Consider the following 18015-nt stretch of genomic DNA (forward strand, 5'->3'; position numbering starts at 1 on the left):
TTTTGTGTCGTGAAGGGATCAGTGCTGTTCTGAGTAGATATGGCCTTGGTCCAGAAAGTGCCTGTGATATACCGTGTAAATCCCCCAGTGCCAGGGAGAGTGCCAGCCGTGCCCCGGCAGCACGCAGTTTGCACTGCGGCTCTGAAGCTGCGTAAATCCAGTGTAAGTGTTGGGACTTGGGACATTATCCACCTCTTCTAAACAGCAACCCCAGCGCAGTCAGCAAACCCTGTCGGTTTCTTACATGAAAGTAAGTGTTGTCTTCACGCACCATATGAAACGTGTGCTTTCATCCCGTCCCTCGATTTTTTAAGACTGCCGGGGTCTTCCTGCCATTTCTCTCCACCCGGACCGAGTGCTGCAAAGGCCGCTTGTGTGAGCGCTCGGCGGGGGCTGCAGGGCGCCGGGGGTGGCGGAGCCAGAAGGGAGGCGTGTGGCGGCAGCGAGGCGCGGGGCCTCCCGGGCAGCCATAGGCCCTGCACGCCGATGGCGCCGTTGAGACCGGACGGGCCGACGGGCTCAGCAGGGCGGCGGCGCTCGGCTGCGTGACAGCCGGGGGAGCTGCGGGCACGGCAAGGCTGCGGGGGGGCGCGTACCGGCTGCCACTCTGCGCCCCGAGGGCCCTTGGCCCGCCGGTCCTGGGCAGGCACTGCACTGCCCCGAGCCTCCCCCCCCCCCCCCACCGCCGGCTGGAGGAGTGGGTCGGGAGGGGCCGCTGGGAACCCCGGCCGCAGCCTGCGCCCGGCAGCCGGGAAGCAGCGCCCCTGGCAGCGGCCCGCCCAAGCTTGCTGCGAGGCCGGCGGGCTGCTGGGGCACGGCCGAGGCACCGGGCCGGCTCCGGGCAGGGCGAGGGCTGCGGGGCCGCCCGCCGGAGGGGTGGCGGGGCCACGGGGCCGGGCCCGCACGGGTGGCGGCGTGGGCCCTGGAGCGACGCGGCCCGGCCCCCGGCGCCCCGGCCGCCGACAGACAGCGGGGCAGGCGGAAGCGGGACGTGCGCCCCCGGCCCGGCCGCCCCGCAGCGCGGGCGGAGCAGGAGCGCCCGGCCCTCTGCAGCGGCCGCCCCCGCCGGGCGGGCCGGGACGCGGCCTTCGCGCTCCCGCGAAGTTTGCGCCGCCGCGCGGGCCGTAGTGTTCGGGAGGCGGCGGGGCGGCGCGGCGCCTCCCGGGAGCTGTAGTGTTCCCGGCCGGCGGGGCATTGCCGCCGCGCTCTGCGGCCCCGCCCGGGAGCTACAGCCGGCGGCCGCCGCTGCGTGCCGCGAGGATGGCGGCGCCCCTGGTGCTGGTGGTGCTGGTGGCCGTGACGGTGCGGGCCGCGCTCTACCGCTCCAGCCTCGCCGCCTTCATCTCCGAGCGGGTGGAGGTGGCGTCCCCACTAAACGCCTGGAAGCGAGGTGAGGCCCGGCGAGCCCGGGCCGGGGCGCCGCGTCGCCAGCGCGGCTGAACGAGCCGCGGCCTGCGGGGGGTGTCGGTGAGGGGCTCCGGGGCGGTGGCTGCCCGGGGCTGGGGGTCCCCGGGCCGGGGAGCGCAGCTGCAGGCGGGCAGGGCCCTGGCCCCGGCCCCGGCCCTGCGCCAGGCTGGGGAGAGGCCCGGTCCGCAGTCTCGGGCCCGGGCCCCGGCTCTCCCGAAAGCCGCGTGAGCCGGTCCGCGGCCGCTGTCCCGGGGGAGGTGCGGGCGTTTGGCCGCAGCGGGGCAGGACTTCGGCCGCGGTGTGCCGCCAGCCTGCGTGCGCTGATGCGAGCGGTGGCGCCGAGGTGCGCGTACAGCGGCGGCCCGGCAGCGCCTGGCCCGGGGGCGCGCGTCCCGCGGGCCGCCCTGGGGCTGCACGGCCCCGGGCCCGGCCCCGCGGAGCGGCCGCCTGGTTCCGCCTGGTACCCCGTTCCTGCAGGGCTGTGCGCGGGTTCGTTTTCCTTGTTCTGTTTCTGGCCCCACACGTTGTTACCGACACGATTCAAAGTCTCTTCTGAAGACTGAGGTTCAGGTTAATCGGGGGTTTTCAGTGGCATTCATGTCTATAGCGTCTGAGCCTGTTTGGAACCTTAATTTATTTTAAAGATAGCCTTTTAGGAAAATAATATCCAGCTATTATGCATTATTTTATTATGCATAAAATTATTTTCAGTTTTGGGGTGGAAAATAATGGCACAGTGTAATAAAGGTGAAAAGTGTGAATGCATTTGATGACCTGAGGCCTCTGCTCCACAGACTGTAGCACTTCACACCTTACAGTTTCAAAATACAGCTCCCAGAAATTCCGTTGCAGCAATGGCTGCCTTCTCAATCTTACATTAGAGCGTCAAGGTAAGCATCTAGATAGTAAGGAGCACAGTTAGCATCAGTCTTGAAAAGTCTGGGCTGTCATCATACAGGAACTTTGTGGCAGAGACAGAATCTGCTTCGCCAGCATATCGCTGAACTGGGAACCTCTTGTTGCTTCATGTGGCCTTGTACCTCGGAACATGTGGGCCTGTTTCCCATGGCTTCTCTCACTGCATGCACTGCTCGGTCCCCAGGGAACCTTTGGGCTCCATAAGGTGGAGATTCTATGGAAAAATGTGCATGTGTTGCAGTGCAAGCTGCAATTGCATGATTGCAGAGGATCTGAATTCAGGCTGCAAAATGTCAGGAAGTTTCAACAATGGATAAAGCTTTTAGCTTTGCCTGATGATATATATTAATTTCTGCTCTTTTATTGTGGTTTTGGACATTTCAGGTCTCTCTACATCTGATTAGGCAAAATAGTTCAAATTCCATATTATGTTGTGATTTGTCCCCAGTTAACTGTTTCTCCAGCATAGATATCATGTATCACATAATAGGTGACTTAAAATCAGTAAATATTATACATGTGATTTATATATAGTTAAATGTAAAGCATTTCAGCTATAACATTTTTAGCTGAAACAAATAAATATATTAACAACTGACCATTCAGTTACTGAAGAAATTTGCATGGCAGAATTAAGAAAGTGATCAAGTCTAGCTGGTTGTTGGCTTTGTGTAATTTTTGTGTTACCCATTCAGATGGCAGTTCAATGTGAGATTCTTACAAGTGTGGATGTTTTAAAAACTATAGTTTTACTGTTAGGAGATCTTTCTCTTCCCACATCACAGGATTCTAATGCAGGCGTTTTGTATGTTTCAGTGGTCGAAGGATTAGCTCTGCTGGATTTAGGGGTCTCGCCATATTCTGGAGCTATTTTTCATGAGGTGGGTATGCATGCTTCATTTTAAACATGGTATTCAAGTGGCCCATTGCTTAGTCTTGCTGCTCACGGGCTGGCAAAGGCTGGGGACCTGTCTTGCCCCAAAGACTTCAGAAAACTTGGAGCCATGTAATTGTGCAGTAGCTGTATATGTAGTGTCTAGCACAATGAGGAGATACAGTTCATCACAGAATAAATCTCCGTGCAGATGATCAGCATCATAATAATTTGTTACTGCACAAGGAGAGTCTGAAAGAGGGGAGATTTGTAATAAAGAAAATAGTCTGTTCACATCCAGATGTTTCTCTCGGCAGAAGCCAGAGCAGGGAGAGACAGTGTCACTGTGAATCTGAACACAATTTTACTGGATAGCAGCATCTTGAGTTTCTGCATTTGCAAAAATACTAACATTAGCACAAGCATGCAGTACATCTGTTCCTCATTTTGAAAACACCTCATTCTTCCAAACACTGTGGGGTTTTGTGGCCTCAAGTGGTCTTAATGACATGGAGGGTATGTCCATACATAGTGTTACCTAGGGGTGAGACATATACTTTGTATTCCTTTGAAAACCTGTTTCTCTCCAATAAATTCTCCTTCTTTAAGCACAGTTTTCTCCCAGACTGTGAAATCCATGCTTATTTATACCATCACATTATTTAAAAAATATTTTAAAAGAAATTTATTTTTTCACAGTGAAGACTGAATTTACACCTTGCAAATATAGTACTTCCAGATTAAGCTTTTCTGTCACAGGAATAATTCAGAAGCATGCTCTTCCTCTTACCCTAGAACGAAAAAGCTGTGGGAGTAAGAGGATGATTGGGCTGTAGTTCTGCTGCTTTGTTTCTAACATGCTTACTTCTTTTTGCTTTATAAAAGACTCACCTAAACAACAGGCTATGTAGGAACTACATTCAAAAGTACCTGCAAACATCCTGAAAAAATAGATTCTCTAGGAGAAATATTTTCTAAAGCTGTTCTGTAAATGCTTTCTATTGTAACTCTACCACCATACTGGTGGAAGTGAAAAGTTGGAATAGAATATAATTTTCAAAGTTGTCGGTGTCTTTTATAAAGTGTATTGAGAACTTTGCAAGGAGAAAGACCAGTAAGTGTGCTTGGATTATTCACTTTACCCTGCAGTAAAAGCATTGTAGGAGAGACTAAGGAAAATGACCTTTTGCAGTCTCTCATAGTACTACTGCTTTTTTCTCATCAAATCGCCTGTTGTTTTATCTGGACAGTATTTGACATGGGTTTCCCTTCTGCTCTCTTTTAGACCCCACTGATAATATATCTCTTTCACTTCCTGATCGAATATGCTGAATTGGTGTTCATGGTAAGCGCTCCTGGAAAGCTCCTCTTGAAAGGTCCCATTCTGTGAAATGCTGATGTATGACTTTCCTTTTGCTCCTGTAAGGATAAAGGACCTTCAGCCTCCCTGTAGTTCAGATTCCTGCTGAGCTCACGGTTTAATTAGAAAGGCAGCTTTGCCTGTACAAACCCACGTTCGGGCTTCTTCCTTGTTGTACATACTCCTCCTTTTCTGTGAGTTCTTGGTTAGATAAGTATCCCCACAGAGGGATGGGAAGTTGGCATTTGTTTTCAAAGGTTACTTCTTAACAGGTCACAATATTTTGTCCCCCCACCTTAATGCCTACGCTGCAGCATTTTTCACTAAAACCTGCTGCCAAACCCCAGGCCTGCAAAGAGAGCACAAATGAGTTAGTCCTCCAAATGCCTCTTGTAAACTATTCTCTTCAGTTCGACATAATTCAGAAGGACAGAAATCATATAGCTGGCTGCACATGCCGCCTGGTGGAGCCTCTCTCCCCAGATCCCTGCTGGGCAGGTCTCACGCAGAGCTAACAGCCATCTGTGTTGTGCTTGTGCTGATTGTTCAGATGACTGTACCACTGCCTGGTAAGTTTGGGACAGCTCAAGGCACTGTTGTGCTGGATTAATGGACAGGTGGATTTAGCCAGCTGGGCACTGCCGCAGTGTTGCCTGTGCTCTAATTAGACCAATGTTTCTCTCTATTACCCTCGCATACTTCTTTCCGTGAATAATTTTTTTTGCCCTTAATTCCCTGTTCTCTTGTTTTGTAAATATTAATATCTCTGATACAGCTCGTGGCTTCAAGGTTAAGCAGTGGTGTGTGAGCACAGCATACAAATCTGCCATCTAGTGTTTTTAAAGCTTGTTTTTTCTTTTTGTGAGCTGATTCAGATCAGAATCCTTGTTCAGCATTGCAGTACTGTCCAATATCTTTCTCCATTTGTTTATTTTGCTTACAGTCACTGTTTATGCCTTGCTTTTTTAGATAACTGATGTGCTAACTGCTGTTGCCCTTTACTTGGCCATCCAAGACTTCAACAAAGTTGTGGTAAGCTGACTTGCCAGCATTGCTGGTCCTCTTCTCCCAGCAAGTATAATTGTCTTGTACCAAAGAAAACACTTGCCAGAAGATGCAGTGTCAACCAGTCCTTGTGGCAATAAATCTGAGCATATCTCAGTGATCAATAAACATGGGGACTGAATGTGGTAAACAAGTGAGGTATTTTAGGGTTTTTTGTGGCAGTATTACAGTAGGAATCAAATTAGTGACTGTAGCTACCATACTGCACTTGAATGATGATCACAACAGTGTAGATTATTTGATCTGAAAGGAGTATAAAGAATTTGAGAAATCTGTGAGAATGCAATAGCCAATGAAATGCAGACAAGTCCAGGGTCACAGTACACAAGAGGAGATGTGAGATTTGGGAGTGTGTACTGAAAACCTGAAAAACTGAAAACTTCAGTTGTTGTGGCAGTTTGCAGTATGCAGAATTTAATTACTGGTCTATGGATCTGGCAAGACTTGAGCACTCCCTTTTCTCACCTCTGCTCCTGCTGCAATCCTCTGTACGTTTTGTACCTAGAGCCTGGAATGTTTTACCTTGAACAGAGTTTGTGTTTGCACATGGCATGGGTTAATACACAGACTGGAAATGTATAAAGGAAGGAATAAAACCTTGCAATGATGCTGAGGTGACATAAATAATTCTGGTGAGCAAGGTAGAAGTCTGACACCAAATATTACTTGATCTCTTCAAATTATAAGTACATGTAGTTGGTCGTGAGTGATTCCTCCCATCTCTCTCTCATAAGTAGCTCAAAGAACGTTTGGTATAAGCAATGCTGTGCTCTCTGCAATCCAAGAGGGGCAGTGATTCAGTATCAACGTGAACAGGGAGGCTGCATTTTCTACAGCATCTGTATGGCTCCCATCCAGCTATGTGCTTCTTCCTTGTCCTCTGACTTCGAGGTTGAAGAAATAACTCAGTAACTCTGTTCAATGACAGAACTGCAGATGTGTAAAAATTCTGCATGTGAGTTAATTTGCTTGTTGGGAATTTATTGTCAGCATCTCTCCTTCTGTCTCACCATGACATAGTTCACTGGGTTCATAATTCTGATTTCTTTCCATAGGGAGCATCATAGAACAAGATAGATTAAAGAGAGACATTTCGGGTCCCAAAAGGGAATTTGGCACAGCAGATACAGGGTCCCTAAAGGGAATTTGGCATAGGAGTGTCCATCTTCAAAATAACAAAGAATGCATGCTTCTGTGACTTGGTTTCTCAGGGCTTGTATGTTGAACAGTGAATTTATAAAGTCAGCTTTTCATTGGAGATCCAAGCAGGCTTTAGGAAGATTGAAAGTATTAAACTCTAGTGTGTTGAATTCCCTGTCAGCTGTGTCAAGAGCTAGACGCAGGTAATTAAGGAAGTTCAAGTAAGTAGAGATTATCTCCTTTCTCCTGACTTCCACTTCAGTTGTTAAGTATGTGGGAAAAGAGAGGGAGTTTGGCTCATGCCTGGGGCTACATGTAATGAAAATCCTGAGTAGTAAGAAATAATGACTTTCCTCACCTGACAGTCTTTGGTCATTCTCTCTTCTTCAGTTCAAAAAGCAAAAGCTCCTAATAGAGCTGGATAAATATGCACCAGATGTGGCTGAACTCATCCAGACACCTATGGAAATGCACTACATCCCCCTCAAGGTAGCATTATTGTAAGTATTGCTGCTTGTAGGCTGCAGTAGGCTGCTTTGGTCCCTCAGCTCCCTTTGGTTTTATTTGTCTGATTGTTAGAAGATTCACCCCCCCCCAGAATTCTGAATTGAATATTATATGTAAAAATCCCCCCAGCCCTAGTACTCGGTTTAAAAGTAAAAAGCAGATGCTTTTGCAAATGTTTGTTGCCAACAAATAAATTCACGCACACCCTCTGAGGCCGGCTCAACAGCATAAGGTCATTAATTTGGTAGCCAGAATGTTGTGTCTGCACAGTTCATATTCCCATTTATCTTGCCAGTACACAAATGTTATCAAAATTGGTTCTATGCCTCCAAAATGTTTGAGTGTCTTTTCAGAAAAGTTAGGAGAATTTTTGAGCAATTGGAGAAAGTGTTTGCTGAATATCACAACTTGAATATCCCAGAATTGTTTTTAACAATTCAAAGATACATTCAGTTGGTCATCTTAGTAGTGTTGTGTCTTGCTGTTCCTCTGTATGCTAAGCATTTTTTTAATTTCTGAAAGCTTCAACTAAAACAAATACTCTACAAGCAAGGTACTTAATGTCAAAGAACTATTTTTTTCTTTGGAGTTTTGACATTAATAGATTATTACCTGAATTATTCTGTGTCAGAGAGAGTTTTCCATTAGATATGTTATTTTTTCTTATTTTCATATGATTTTGTAAAATGGTATGTTCACCAGGCTGAGAAAGGTAGTTTGTATACATTGCAGACTGTTTTGTATTTAACATTGTTGCACATTGCCATGGCAAAGTCAGGATTTGGTTCCATCCTGCTGTCTTATTTTTATTCTTCAGAGCCAATAAATGTGAGTAGCAGAAAGTGTTTACTTTGGACCCAATAACCCTAGGTCTGACGGAATAAATGCACAATGTTTCTGCAAAGCAAGAAACGTTTATGGTTGTCATTTTCTAGGATAGAACTTGCATTTTAGACATCTTCCCAACTGTCTCCTTTTCTGCAGTGTGCTCTCTGTGGCCACTGTGTCCAAGACCACAATCCAAAGATGTGGGTTTTGCTCCAGACTGAGGAACCTGTTCAGCTGAGTTAATTTGATGAGAGGACCCCATCAAATGTGAATAAGTAAATGGCAAAATGCATCTGTTTTTCCTTTGAACATCGCTTTATTAGATGCTGTCTCCTCTGAATATAACTCGAGCTTTTATGTTTTTCAGCTATCTGTTAAACCCCTACACTGTGATGTCTTGTGTGGCAAAGTCTACCTGCGCCATCAACAATACTGTCATTGCATTCTTCATTTTAGCTACAATAAAAGGTAACACAATGAAGAAAAAATGGTTCTTTATGACTTTCTATAAATATTAGAAAAGTAGTAGAAATTAAACCAAGGGACTTTTCAGATAGGGTTGTTACAAAGATCTCGGTGAAACACAGCAGAAACAGGACTGGAACAAGGCCAAAGTTCTACCTGAAATCACAAGATCAAGAGATTTTATAGTCAAGTCAAAACTTACTTTCACCTCAGTGTAACTAGGAGTTTCATCTATAAAAACTGACTCCTTTTCCTGGATGACTTCAAATAGTTTTCTGTTTGTGCAGAAATGCATGTCTGTGTGTAAGAGGACATGATGCTCTGCTGCTCTTTCTTTTGTATGTGAATATGCACTTGAAGTATTGTATGCAATTTATTTTCAAAGTGTATTCTTTGAACTTTTATTCAAAAGCAAGCAGTTGCCTGCAGCTCTTTTTTGGCTTTCACTCACAGTTGTAAACTTGGTTTGAAATCAGCTAACTGAGCTTTGGGGAAGCAGAAACAGTAACTAAAGACCCATACCAGCACGGCTGACTAGATTATGGCCAAATAGCTGTTTCATTCATCTTGTGCATAACGCCAGGTTTCTGTTTCTTTTATGACTCCCCAGTGCTAAAGTCTTTTAGCATATGTGATTTGTACTAGTCACATGAGTTTTAGGAGTTCTCTGCTGGGTCAGGGGAAAGGTCAGTCTGATCCCTTCTCCAGCAGTGTCCAGACCCAGACCTTGCAAGTAAAGCTGATATAGATTGTTTTTATTAGTGTCTCCAAAAGAAAGCTTTCTTCTACTTGTTGACTAATTGAGGCAGGACGGGTTTTGATTTAGAAGCATTTGCAAAAGCCAACCAGTGAGGGTCCATTTAATTAAACGATTTGTAGCTGTTCACTGTTACCATAAGACAAATAGTTCAGTCATAGACAAAACTGTACTGGCTGTCCCCTGAGGTTTTTTCCTGACTGGGAGTGTGGCAGGCCCTAGGTTTTCAAGTGAGCAAAGAGATGAAGTCAGATTATGACTGTGATTTCTGGGTACCATTTCCTTATATCTGTGCAGAATTGAACACATGGTAAGATAGAGGATAGGGATTTTTTGTCTAGGAGAGTGTAGTTGAAGAATGGAGAAGGCTTATCACCAGGTAACGCTGTATTTTCACTTTCAAATGGTGGAAGCAGATTGAAGCTTACAAAGTGTTTGATGTCAGTAGGCTGACAATTAGTCCAGTGCACTGAGTCAGGATGCTTGCTGTCTAAGCTTTTTTACAGGTGACTTCCATCAAGTGACATAAGACTGAAAGCTATAACCAGACTACCGCACTGGGTGCTTGTATTTTTATTGTTTAACCTGGGACCTTTTGGACTTGATTTCTGGTATTGGTAGTTGGGCCGTGTGAGTATTCAGCACAGCTCAACCTGAGGCACCTCAAGTAAAGCTTCCTTAATAAAGGGATTCATATTTTTAAGACCACATGGAAAAAGCTGTGCTAATCCTCTCTGTGCCTCAGTTTTGGTATCTGTAAAGTAGGGCTGATGCCACTTTATTCCTTCAGCTGCAGACTTTCTCTTGCTCTCTTTCACAGAGCTTTGCTGAGGGCCCCGACATATTCTGGTGACGACATTATCCAGCATGTCCAGTATGAGTGTAACAGCTGTTTCATGCGGGTATGACTTAAGTGAATGCATTCCCATGCATAAACAGCAGCTGGCATGGCCTGCATATAGACTGAATTACATGAATCTCTTTCTATACATGAATGAAAGGAGATATAAACCAGTCAGTGGTTCTTTCTTGTGGGAGAATCACCTTGGTATGAGTCATTCTCTGTTCAAAATGTAGTTAAGAAAAGGACGCAGCCCAGGACACGTTCTGCTAAAAACACCTTTAAGGGGTGTTTTGATATTTGTAAAGCCCCTGAAGGGGGTTATGCATTTATTCCCATTTGTTTGTAAGGCTGTTATATTAAATGTTCCTTACAAATGAACAGTTGGGGTTTTTTTTCTTCGCAGGTAGTGCCTTCCTCAGTGCTGTGTTCCTGGCCTTAGCTACATACCAGTCACTCTACCCTCTCACATTGTTTGCTCCAGCACTCCTTTACCTTCTACAGGTATGTGATTTCTAACTGTTGGCACCTGTCGTCGTCTTGTAGCTGTGCAGGGACAGTACTTAGCTATTGAGAGGGGAGTCAAGCAAGTCCTGGGTTTCAGAAACAGTGGCTCTCCTCAGGCTATGGAAAGTTTGAAGCCTTAATGGGGATGCCTGTGCATAGAGAGAAGGAAGCCAGAAAGTCATATACAGAACTGGCGGGTGTTCGGCTTGCTTGAAATAAGTGCTATTCTTTGTGTCATGTGAATAGCAATGAGGATTTTAGACCTGGAGAATTCCTTTGCACCGACATAGATCACTGACCTGTGTTTGAATGAGGAGCTCTGTGTTTGAATCACTCAAGCTCGGAAATGCTGATCTGGAGTTTAATGGCAAAAGGTGTGTGCTTGTGAAAGTGCCTGGTTTCCCTTGTCCTTTATCCCTCCCCAATAACAAGGCCCCTGAATTCCAACAGGACTGACCTTGCACATTTACCAGTAAACAATGCCTCAACAGACAGACACTGCTCCAGGCAAAACTAGCCCCGCTGTAGGGTGGTAGGCACATCGGCAGGCAGGGGTAGGGTTTAAAGCTGAGGCAGCTCTTTCCTAGTGATCGGGTTCATCACTGGTTTGCCTGCATGCTTCCCACTGGTCTCTCTCTTAGCTCTTGTGCTGATACTGTACACAGTGACTTAACTGAGAGTCCAAATTATAATGCACTTAAGGAAAACTGATCATTTTCTAGTCTTGCTGTGATGTGGGAGCAACATGAGGCTGTGACCACTAGCAGAGGGCTCTTACCCAATTCACAGATCATTTGGTGATCTTTTTTATTGTGTTTGCCACTCTGAAATTTCTGCCATTGAGTATTTTGCCAGCTTTTCTTGGTTGCTTCTGTCCTATCTCCCTCATGACTTTTATAGCTAATCTTAACTACAGATTTGTGACAGCCTGTTCTCAAATCTCTGAGCTTCGAAAGAGAGTGGAGAGTCAGTTCTAGTCCATTTTCTTTCCCTGACTATCTGGTATGAATGTCTCTTACTTTTTTCAGAAATTTTATTATTATTAGTCTTTGCAAGACAAGAACTGCTGTGGAGTCAGTGTTACTTTTTCAGTTTGCTAATTTTTCGGAGCATTTACTTTATATATTTTAGTCTCATTTGTTGTCTTTTAACTTTGGCTAAAGTAAAGTGGCAGTAAAGTAGAAGCACTGTGTTCACAAGCAACAAGAAGTGCTTTGATATGTGAATGCCTAATTTGTAACTTTTAAAGGGGATCGTGTTAGTGTGTGTTCTTTTATCCAGATTTGTAAATGAACTTCACTGCATTCTTTGTACAGAACTAAATAGCTTTTCTCCAGCACTTTCCAATCTGTCCTGCCAAAAATCTTTGGTAAACTTGCTTACATTGTTCCAGCAAGTGGTATTGAACATGCTGTGACTGAGAAAATAAGAGTGTGCTTTACACAGGGCTCACATCAGTTACAGCTGGTCTCTGTACATCTGCCAGTGTAAACCCTAGTACTAAATGGAAAAGCCACATCCCTTATGTGGAGTTACAGAACCCTGAGCAATTCCCAAAGGTTTTTGCCCCTGTGTGTGTATTTGTCTTTACAAATGCAGTCAGGGGACCTCTTGGAGTGAGATACCTATGTATCATGTTATGTGACAAGGGCTTGTGGTCGACCTGTCAGGACATGTGGCAGTGGCAGGACTGCAGCAGTTGTCTTTGTCTGAGGAGACAACCTTTTAGAGGGATCCTTTGTGCTTAGGAGCCTGCTGGATGTCCTCTTTTCTGATTTCAGCAGAGCATGAATGCCAGTCCGTGTGGTGGAGACCTGGCATCACAGGGTGGTGGGTTGTGGAGCAGGGCTCTTTGTCACCCAGACGATGTGGGCTCGTGCAGCAGAACGCACAAGCAGCAGTACAGTATTGCAGACCTCTAAGGTACAAGTATAGCTGTGCAGAGGTGGTGAATGTTACACTGAGTGCACGAGAACTGACTCACAAGCAGAAATTACCAGCCTAGGTACAGTATTTTCAAGCACAGGTCTGGGAATCATGTGCAATGTGTATGACTTAGTTGGCCAGATTGAAGAACATCAAGCAAATTGTGCTTGAGAACTACTTCTTCCAGTGCTATAGTACCAGTGTTTGACGCTTTCTTTCATCAATTTAAAATCATGTTCTGAACACTCAGGTTTTTTGTGGCTTTCCACCTGATAAGGGATATCTGCCTGCTTGTATTTAATTTTCAGCGTCAGTTCATACCAATAAAACTGAGAAGTAAAAGTTTCTGGCTCTACACCATGCAGTATGCAGCCCTGTACCTGTGCAGCCTGGTGGTGATCATCTGCCTCTCCTTCTTCCTCCTCAACTCCTGGGATTTTATCCCATCTGTTTACGGGTTTATGTAAGTATAAGGATTCTTACTGTTTTGTCTGTCTAGCCCTGCTGTGTTGTTTCTTGTGCATCACTCCCTGTCCCAAGAAGCATGTGATCTGTGATTTTACTGGCAATGCAAGAAAACAAAGAGTGTGTGGAGAAGAGCAGGCATTAGCCAACTTCCGTTAATTAAGTTACAGCAAGAATTAGAGAAGACAGGAGATGTTTTCCACTGAGTTGATTGGAAATGGATTTGACTGTTGAGCTATCGTGGCTGTGGAATTTTTATCTCTGGAGAAGTGTCTGTTTGGGAATGGTTTAAATCCTGCTGGGGCATAGGGAAACATTAGTCCCTTTTCTCTCCAGGTTTTCACCCCTTTGATTTCTCTTCCATGTATTTAAAATATAGGTCCTCCATCCGTTAAGCAAACAATGCTTGCTTAATGCAACAGAAGCAGGGCAGTGAAAAACAACCATATAAAAATGTTACCTTGACTTTTCTTTTCAAATTTCAGCCTTTCTGTTCCAGATCTGACACCCAATATTGGCCTTTTCTGGTACTTCTTTGCAGAGATGTTTGAACACTTCAGTCTTTTCTTTGTATGTGTGTTTCAAATCAACGTGTTCTTCTACACCATTCCCTTGGCAATAAAGCTAAAGTAAGTATGTTTTTGTGCTAGTTTTTTTACTCTTACTTGTCTGGTGGAAGCTTATGAGGCTGGCGTCAGATGTCTGGATCTACAAGCCTGAAAAAGATAGGTTTTTTTAACAGGGCCTATCCTCCTAATTTCCCAAAGTTTCAATCTTTATTCCTCTTAAATGGAGTGAGTTAGGCTCTGCTATGCAACAAACGTGTTACAGGCATCAAAAGAGAGAGCAGAAATTTAGGCTACAGAGGTGCCTGTTCCCTGCCAGCATAAGCCACTGTAGTCAGAAAGCAAGAAGGAACTCTTGGATGGACCGTCAAGTTTTTTATTGTCAGAAAAAAAGTGAAAATTTGGGGACATTCCTAGCAGACTGCGCTGACAATGTTACCCTTCTTTCTGATAAAAACACCCGTTAACACTCCTGGATTCTCAGTGAGCTTATCCTCTTGACTTGGAGTGGACAGACATCATGCCATACCAGAAGGATAACTGTGGGCTTCTCCAAATAACCTTCAGAGAGGATTTTTTCATTGCTTTTTAGCAAATAAGACAGAGCTGGGGAAGAGCGGCCCAGATGACCAGCTGTATAAATGTGTGAGGTGCGGCATGATGTCTCTGTGTGAGGGCAGTGAGCAGATGTGCATCCCCTTACACTGCTTCTCTGCAGAGCAGCTCTCACTACCCTACCCGGCGCTCAGAGGCTTGTGTGGAGAGAACAGGGGTACGAGAGCCTTTATCAGCCTAGCCCACAGTACATTTGTGCCCTCGCTGATACTTATTTCCAGTTTCCAGAGACTCTCTTGCATCCTCTTATCCTTCATGTCTTTTCCCTTCTAGGGAACACCCTGTGTTCTTCATGTTTGTCCAGATCGCAATCATTTCTATCTTCAAGTCCTATCCCACTGTGGGAGACATTGCACTGTACATGGCCTTCCTTCCAGTCTGGAGCCACCTTTACAGATGTAAGTTCTTTGTGTTTGATTGTTCCTTATGCAATGGGGAAGGGCCTGTCCAATAACTGTCACCACTAAACGAAACCAGGCCTGTGTCTGCAGGCTCTTGTGGTTTCCTTTGGGTGTCTGGAAGGAGGCTTGATTTTTCTGGTGATACAGTCTCTAATATGTCTTTAGGACCACGGTTCAAATTGATTGAGGAGGGAATTTTCACTTATCTTCCCCACCTCTCCAAGTTGTTCCGAAGACTAACGTTTTTGTAAGAATGTTTCAGTCCTGCACAAGGGATGTGGCTTGTTAAAAAGTACATCCATCCTTCAGACGCTTCACTCCCATTTAAGGATGTGTAATTTGAACACTGCTTCTGCAGTCGGTGAGTCCCCCAGCCTTAAAATGCTGCACCATGCAGCGGTTCTTTGTTTTGCATCTGCTTATTTGCTTTGAGTGCAAGTAACTGAACTACTCCAAGCAACTGTTTGTTTTTTCTTAAATGCTTCGTAAAGAACCTCTTTAGCTCTTTAAATCACCAGAGAGCTTCCTGATGATTTTCAAACTCAGGCTGTAGCTCCTGCTACACTGGGGAGGTCTGGAAGCACTGTGCTTTTCCTGATGTTTCTTGCTTAAACCAACTGCTTTGACCAACCCTGCCAGGTTGTCTGGGCCTTTTACTGCAGTCTTCTCTAACCCAGGCCCAGCTAGCCCGCCTGATGGTCAAGAGGCTGGGAGACCATCTGTTCTATTAGTTTTAGACTAAGGAAAGCTGAGGCCAAAGCAGCTGTAATAAAACAGGGCAGGAAGCCCCAGGCTAGCCCTGAGCATGTCACAGCCATAGCAGGTGATGTAATTCTGGGAAACCCAGATTCATCGTAGTTTAGTTGCACCTTCCAAGCATGCAGATAAGGGGACTGTGGCCAGTGAGAGGGACAGTCATTTGCTGTCACATGCTCCGACCCCACAGCGAGTGCATACACCTACTGAACAAGAAGTTTAAGAAGAGGCGTGAACAGGTTTGGATGTGACAGTGCTCTTAAAATGCCAGATAACTCCCTTCAGCTTCAGAATTGTTGGGAGTCTTTCCGTTACCTTCACGGACATTGGCTGAGCTATGGCCAAGCACAGCAACACCAGTGCCAGGATACTGGTGCCAAAGGACAGTAGTTCACAGAAAACAAAATCTCCTCTGACCTAGTAGTTCTGGCTCTTTCAGACAAAGTTGTGCTTTGGTTTTGTCCATCTGGCACATATGCAGACTAAGGGATTCTGGCCACGCTTGCACCTCCTGAGGTCATGTGTTTGTCAACACATTTGGCCTATACGAGTCTCCTTTTATGGTGCTTTCCTTTCCTTACCACCTCCCAAGAAAGTGTCTCTTCCTATGGCCCACAGGTTCTTTTTTTTCCTTTGTCATCACCTTGATGAGGCTAGGGAATGGTGTGCTCTGCTCTCTGAATCATGATGCTTGTGGAAAGGCTCTTCTCAAAACTGCTGGCTTTGGCTTTTTGGCGTCTACACTACCAGAGTCCTTCAAGGCAGGAGTTTGGGAGCAGGACCTGGAAGGAAAGAGCTACGAATGAGGATTTCACACTCAAGTGAAGGCAGAAGTACTGATTTTAAAGGGAAATATAGTGTATTTCTTACAAAAACTAGCCAGGAAATTATTAAAGCAAACTGAAAGATTATTGGAGAGAAGTATGTGTTGGCAAGTGCCTCTCCCCGCCCCCTGCACATACCCTAAATACCATTGCTGGTTGTGTGAGCATGGCTGCTCAATAATGCATCATTTTAACAGCTTGGTTTTCTTTTGCAGTCCTCCGGAACATCTTCATCCTGTCATGTGTGCTCATTGTCTGCTCCCTCCTGTTCCCCGTTCTGTGGCACCTATGGATTTATGCAGGAAGTGCCAACTCCAATTTTTATTATGCCATCACGTTGACTTTCAACATAGGGCAGGTTAGTAGAGCAAGGCAAACGAGGCTGCGCTTTGGGTAGGTCTCTGGATTGGGTGTCCTGTCAGCAGCTGCAAATTCTGCAGGATGTATGGGGCTCTTTGCATCCTGTGTAGTCCTGCATAGCAGCTTCCCACCTCTCCTTGCTGAAATCTGCCTGGTCCTCGCCTTCTGGCACACTAATGGGAAAGAGTTCTTGTATGTAGTATTTGAGCTGCAGCTTCACAATCCAGCTAGATTTTACTGCAAGTTACATGGTCTGTTGCTTGACATCTCAGTATGGCATGACTAAAAAGCACATGAAAATAGAAAAGGTGAGGTAGAGGGAAAATGGTGAGAAAATATGGGGCAGCAGCAGTGGGGCCAGAAAACAGGCAAATGAGAACTTCTTGTACATGGGGACATGGCACCAATTTTTCTGAGCATTATACCTCACTGAAATGTAGGGCTTATGCAGGGTCTCAGTCCTGCCAGGGCTTGCTCTCCCTGCTTCTCTCAAGGCTTATCGCCCCTGGAAGGTGGGATTCAAGGTACACAGGTGCTACAACTCTTTTTAAGTCCTTCCTCTTCTCTCTGCTATTTCTTAGTGTCCCTAAGTCCTGGGATAGTTTCATATGAGGATGAGCAGAATGTTCATTTCATGTTAAAGTTGCCTTTATTTTGAATGTGCCTCAACCATTTATGTTTGTCTGCTTCTCCTAAAACTAGAGGAGCAGTTTTGCCAGGGGCTAAAAAGTACCTGCTTGTAGATCCCCCACCCCCTTAATAAATAGGGGCAAACACCCATTCTGCAAAAGCAAAAAGGCTCCATGCAGTGAGTGAGATGAGAGTGGGATATGGAGGTACTACCAAGAAGGGCTTATAGGAAATTGGTAGTGGTTCATTAGCTCTCTAACTACATGTCTTGCTAGAATTAAAGGAATAGTAAAACTTTAATTAGAGATGGTGGATGTTGATATTCTAAGAGTATTTTATTTCCTACCTGAGAAAGTCATGACAGACCCTGCAAGGTCTTGCCCTCTGTATAAATGCAGACCGAGCAAAAATCTGGTTTCTGATTTCCTTGTGAGAAAGAAGTAGCCCTCATCACCACTAACCTAAACTCTTTCTTTTCCCATTAAGATATCTGCAGGGAGGTTTAGTTAAAAGTAAAATTAACCATATTAATGCATCATGTCAGTAGTCAGCCATGGTGTTCAGCAAAACAAGTGGATGCTTTCTGGGCACCTCCAAGCTTCTTTGTCTGTTGTCCTTCGCACTTTCTCCTCTGACCTCAGCAATCTGCAGCCCTGTTTCTTTTTCCCTCAGTCTCCACCTGGTCCTCCATATCCTCCCGTCCTGCCACTGAGCCTTCTTTGCAGCAGCTGTATTTAACAGTAATCCAAGCAGGCTCTGGCTGACAGCCTGACTCTCCCTCCCTCCCTCCCCTTTAGCACTGC

The 18015-nt window shown here is 45.6% G+C and overlaps 1 protein-coding gene across 8 annotated transcripts in view; it reads left to right on the plus strand.

The window, feature by feature from the left end:
- The first annotated feature begins 1146 nt into the window (after positions 1-1146).
- Positions 1147-18015, plus strand: part of PIGU (phosphatidylinositol glycan anchor biosynthesis class U) — a 40812-nt gene continuing 23943 nt past the window's right edge. For 5 of the 8 annotated variants that reach the window (XR_005106566.1, XR_005106567.1, XR_005106568.1 and 2 more), the window contains exons 1-11: positions 1147-1390; positions 3142-3206; positions 4485-4544; positions 5529-5591; positions 7155-7264; positions 8467-8567; positions 10569-10666; positions 12904-13058; positions 13546-13689; positions 14515-14639; positions 16438-16580. Coding sequence is in view for 4 of the 8 variants with exons in the window: in XM_037403038.1 (XP_037258935.1) it covers positions 1261-1390; positions 3142-3206; positions 4485-4544; positions 5529-5591; positions 7155-7264; positions 8467-8567; positions 10569-10666; positions 12904-13058; positions 13546-13689; positions 14515-14639; positions 16438-16580 (1194 nt within the window). In the remaining 4 variants the exon portion in view is untranslated. Of the gene's footprint in view, positions 1391-3141; positions 3207-4484; positions 4545-5528; positions 5592-7154; positions 7265-8466; positions 8568-10568; positions 10667-12903; positions 13059-13545; positions 13690-14514; positions 14640-14807; positions 15004-16437; positions 16581-18015 lie in introns of those variants that run through there. The other 3 variants (XM_037403042.1, XM_037403041.1, XR_005106569.1) reach the window with 2 other exon arrangements.

Source organism: Falco rusticolus, chromosome 10 (assembly GCF_015220075.1).
Source record: "Falco rusticolus isolate bFalRus1 chromosome 10, bFalRus1.pri, whole genome shotgun sequence".
Taxonomy (NCBI): domain Eukaryota; kingdom Metazoa; phylum Chordata; class Aves; order Falconiformes; family Falconidae; genus Falco; species Falco rusticolus.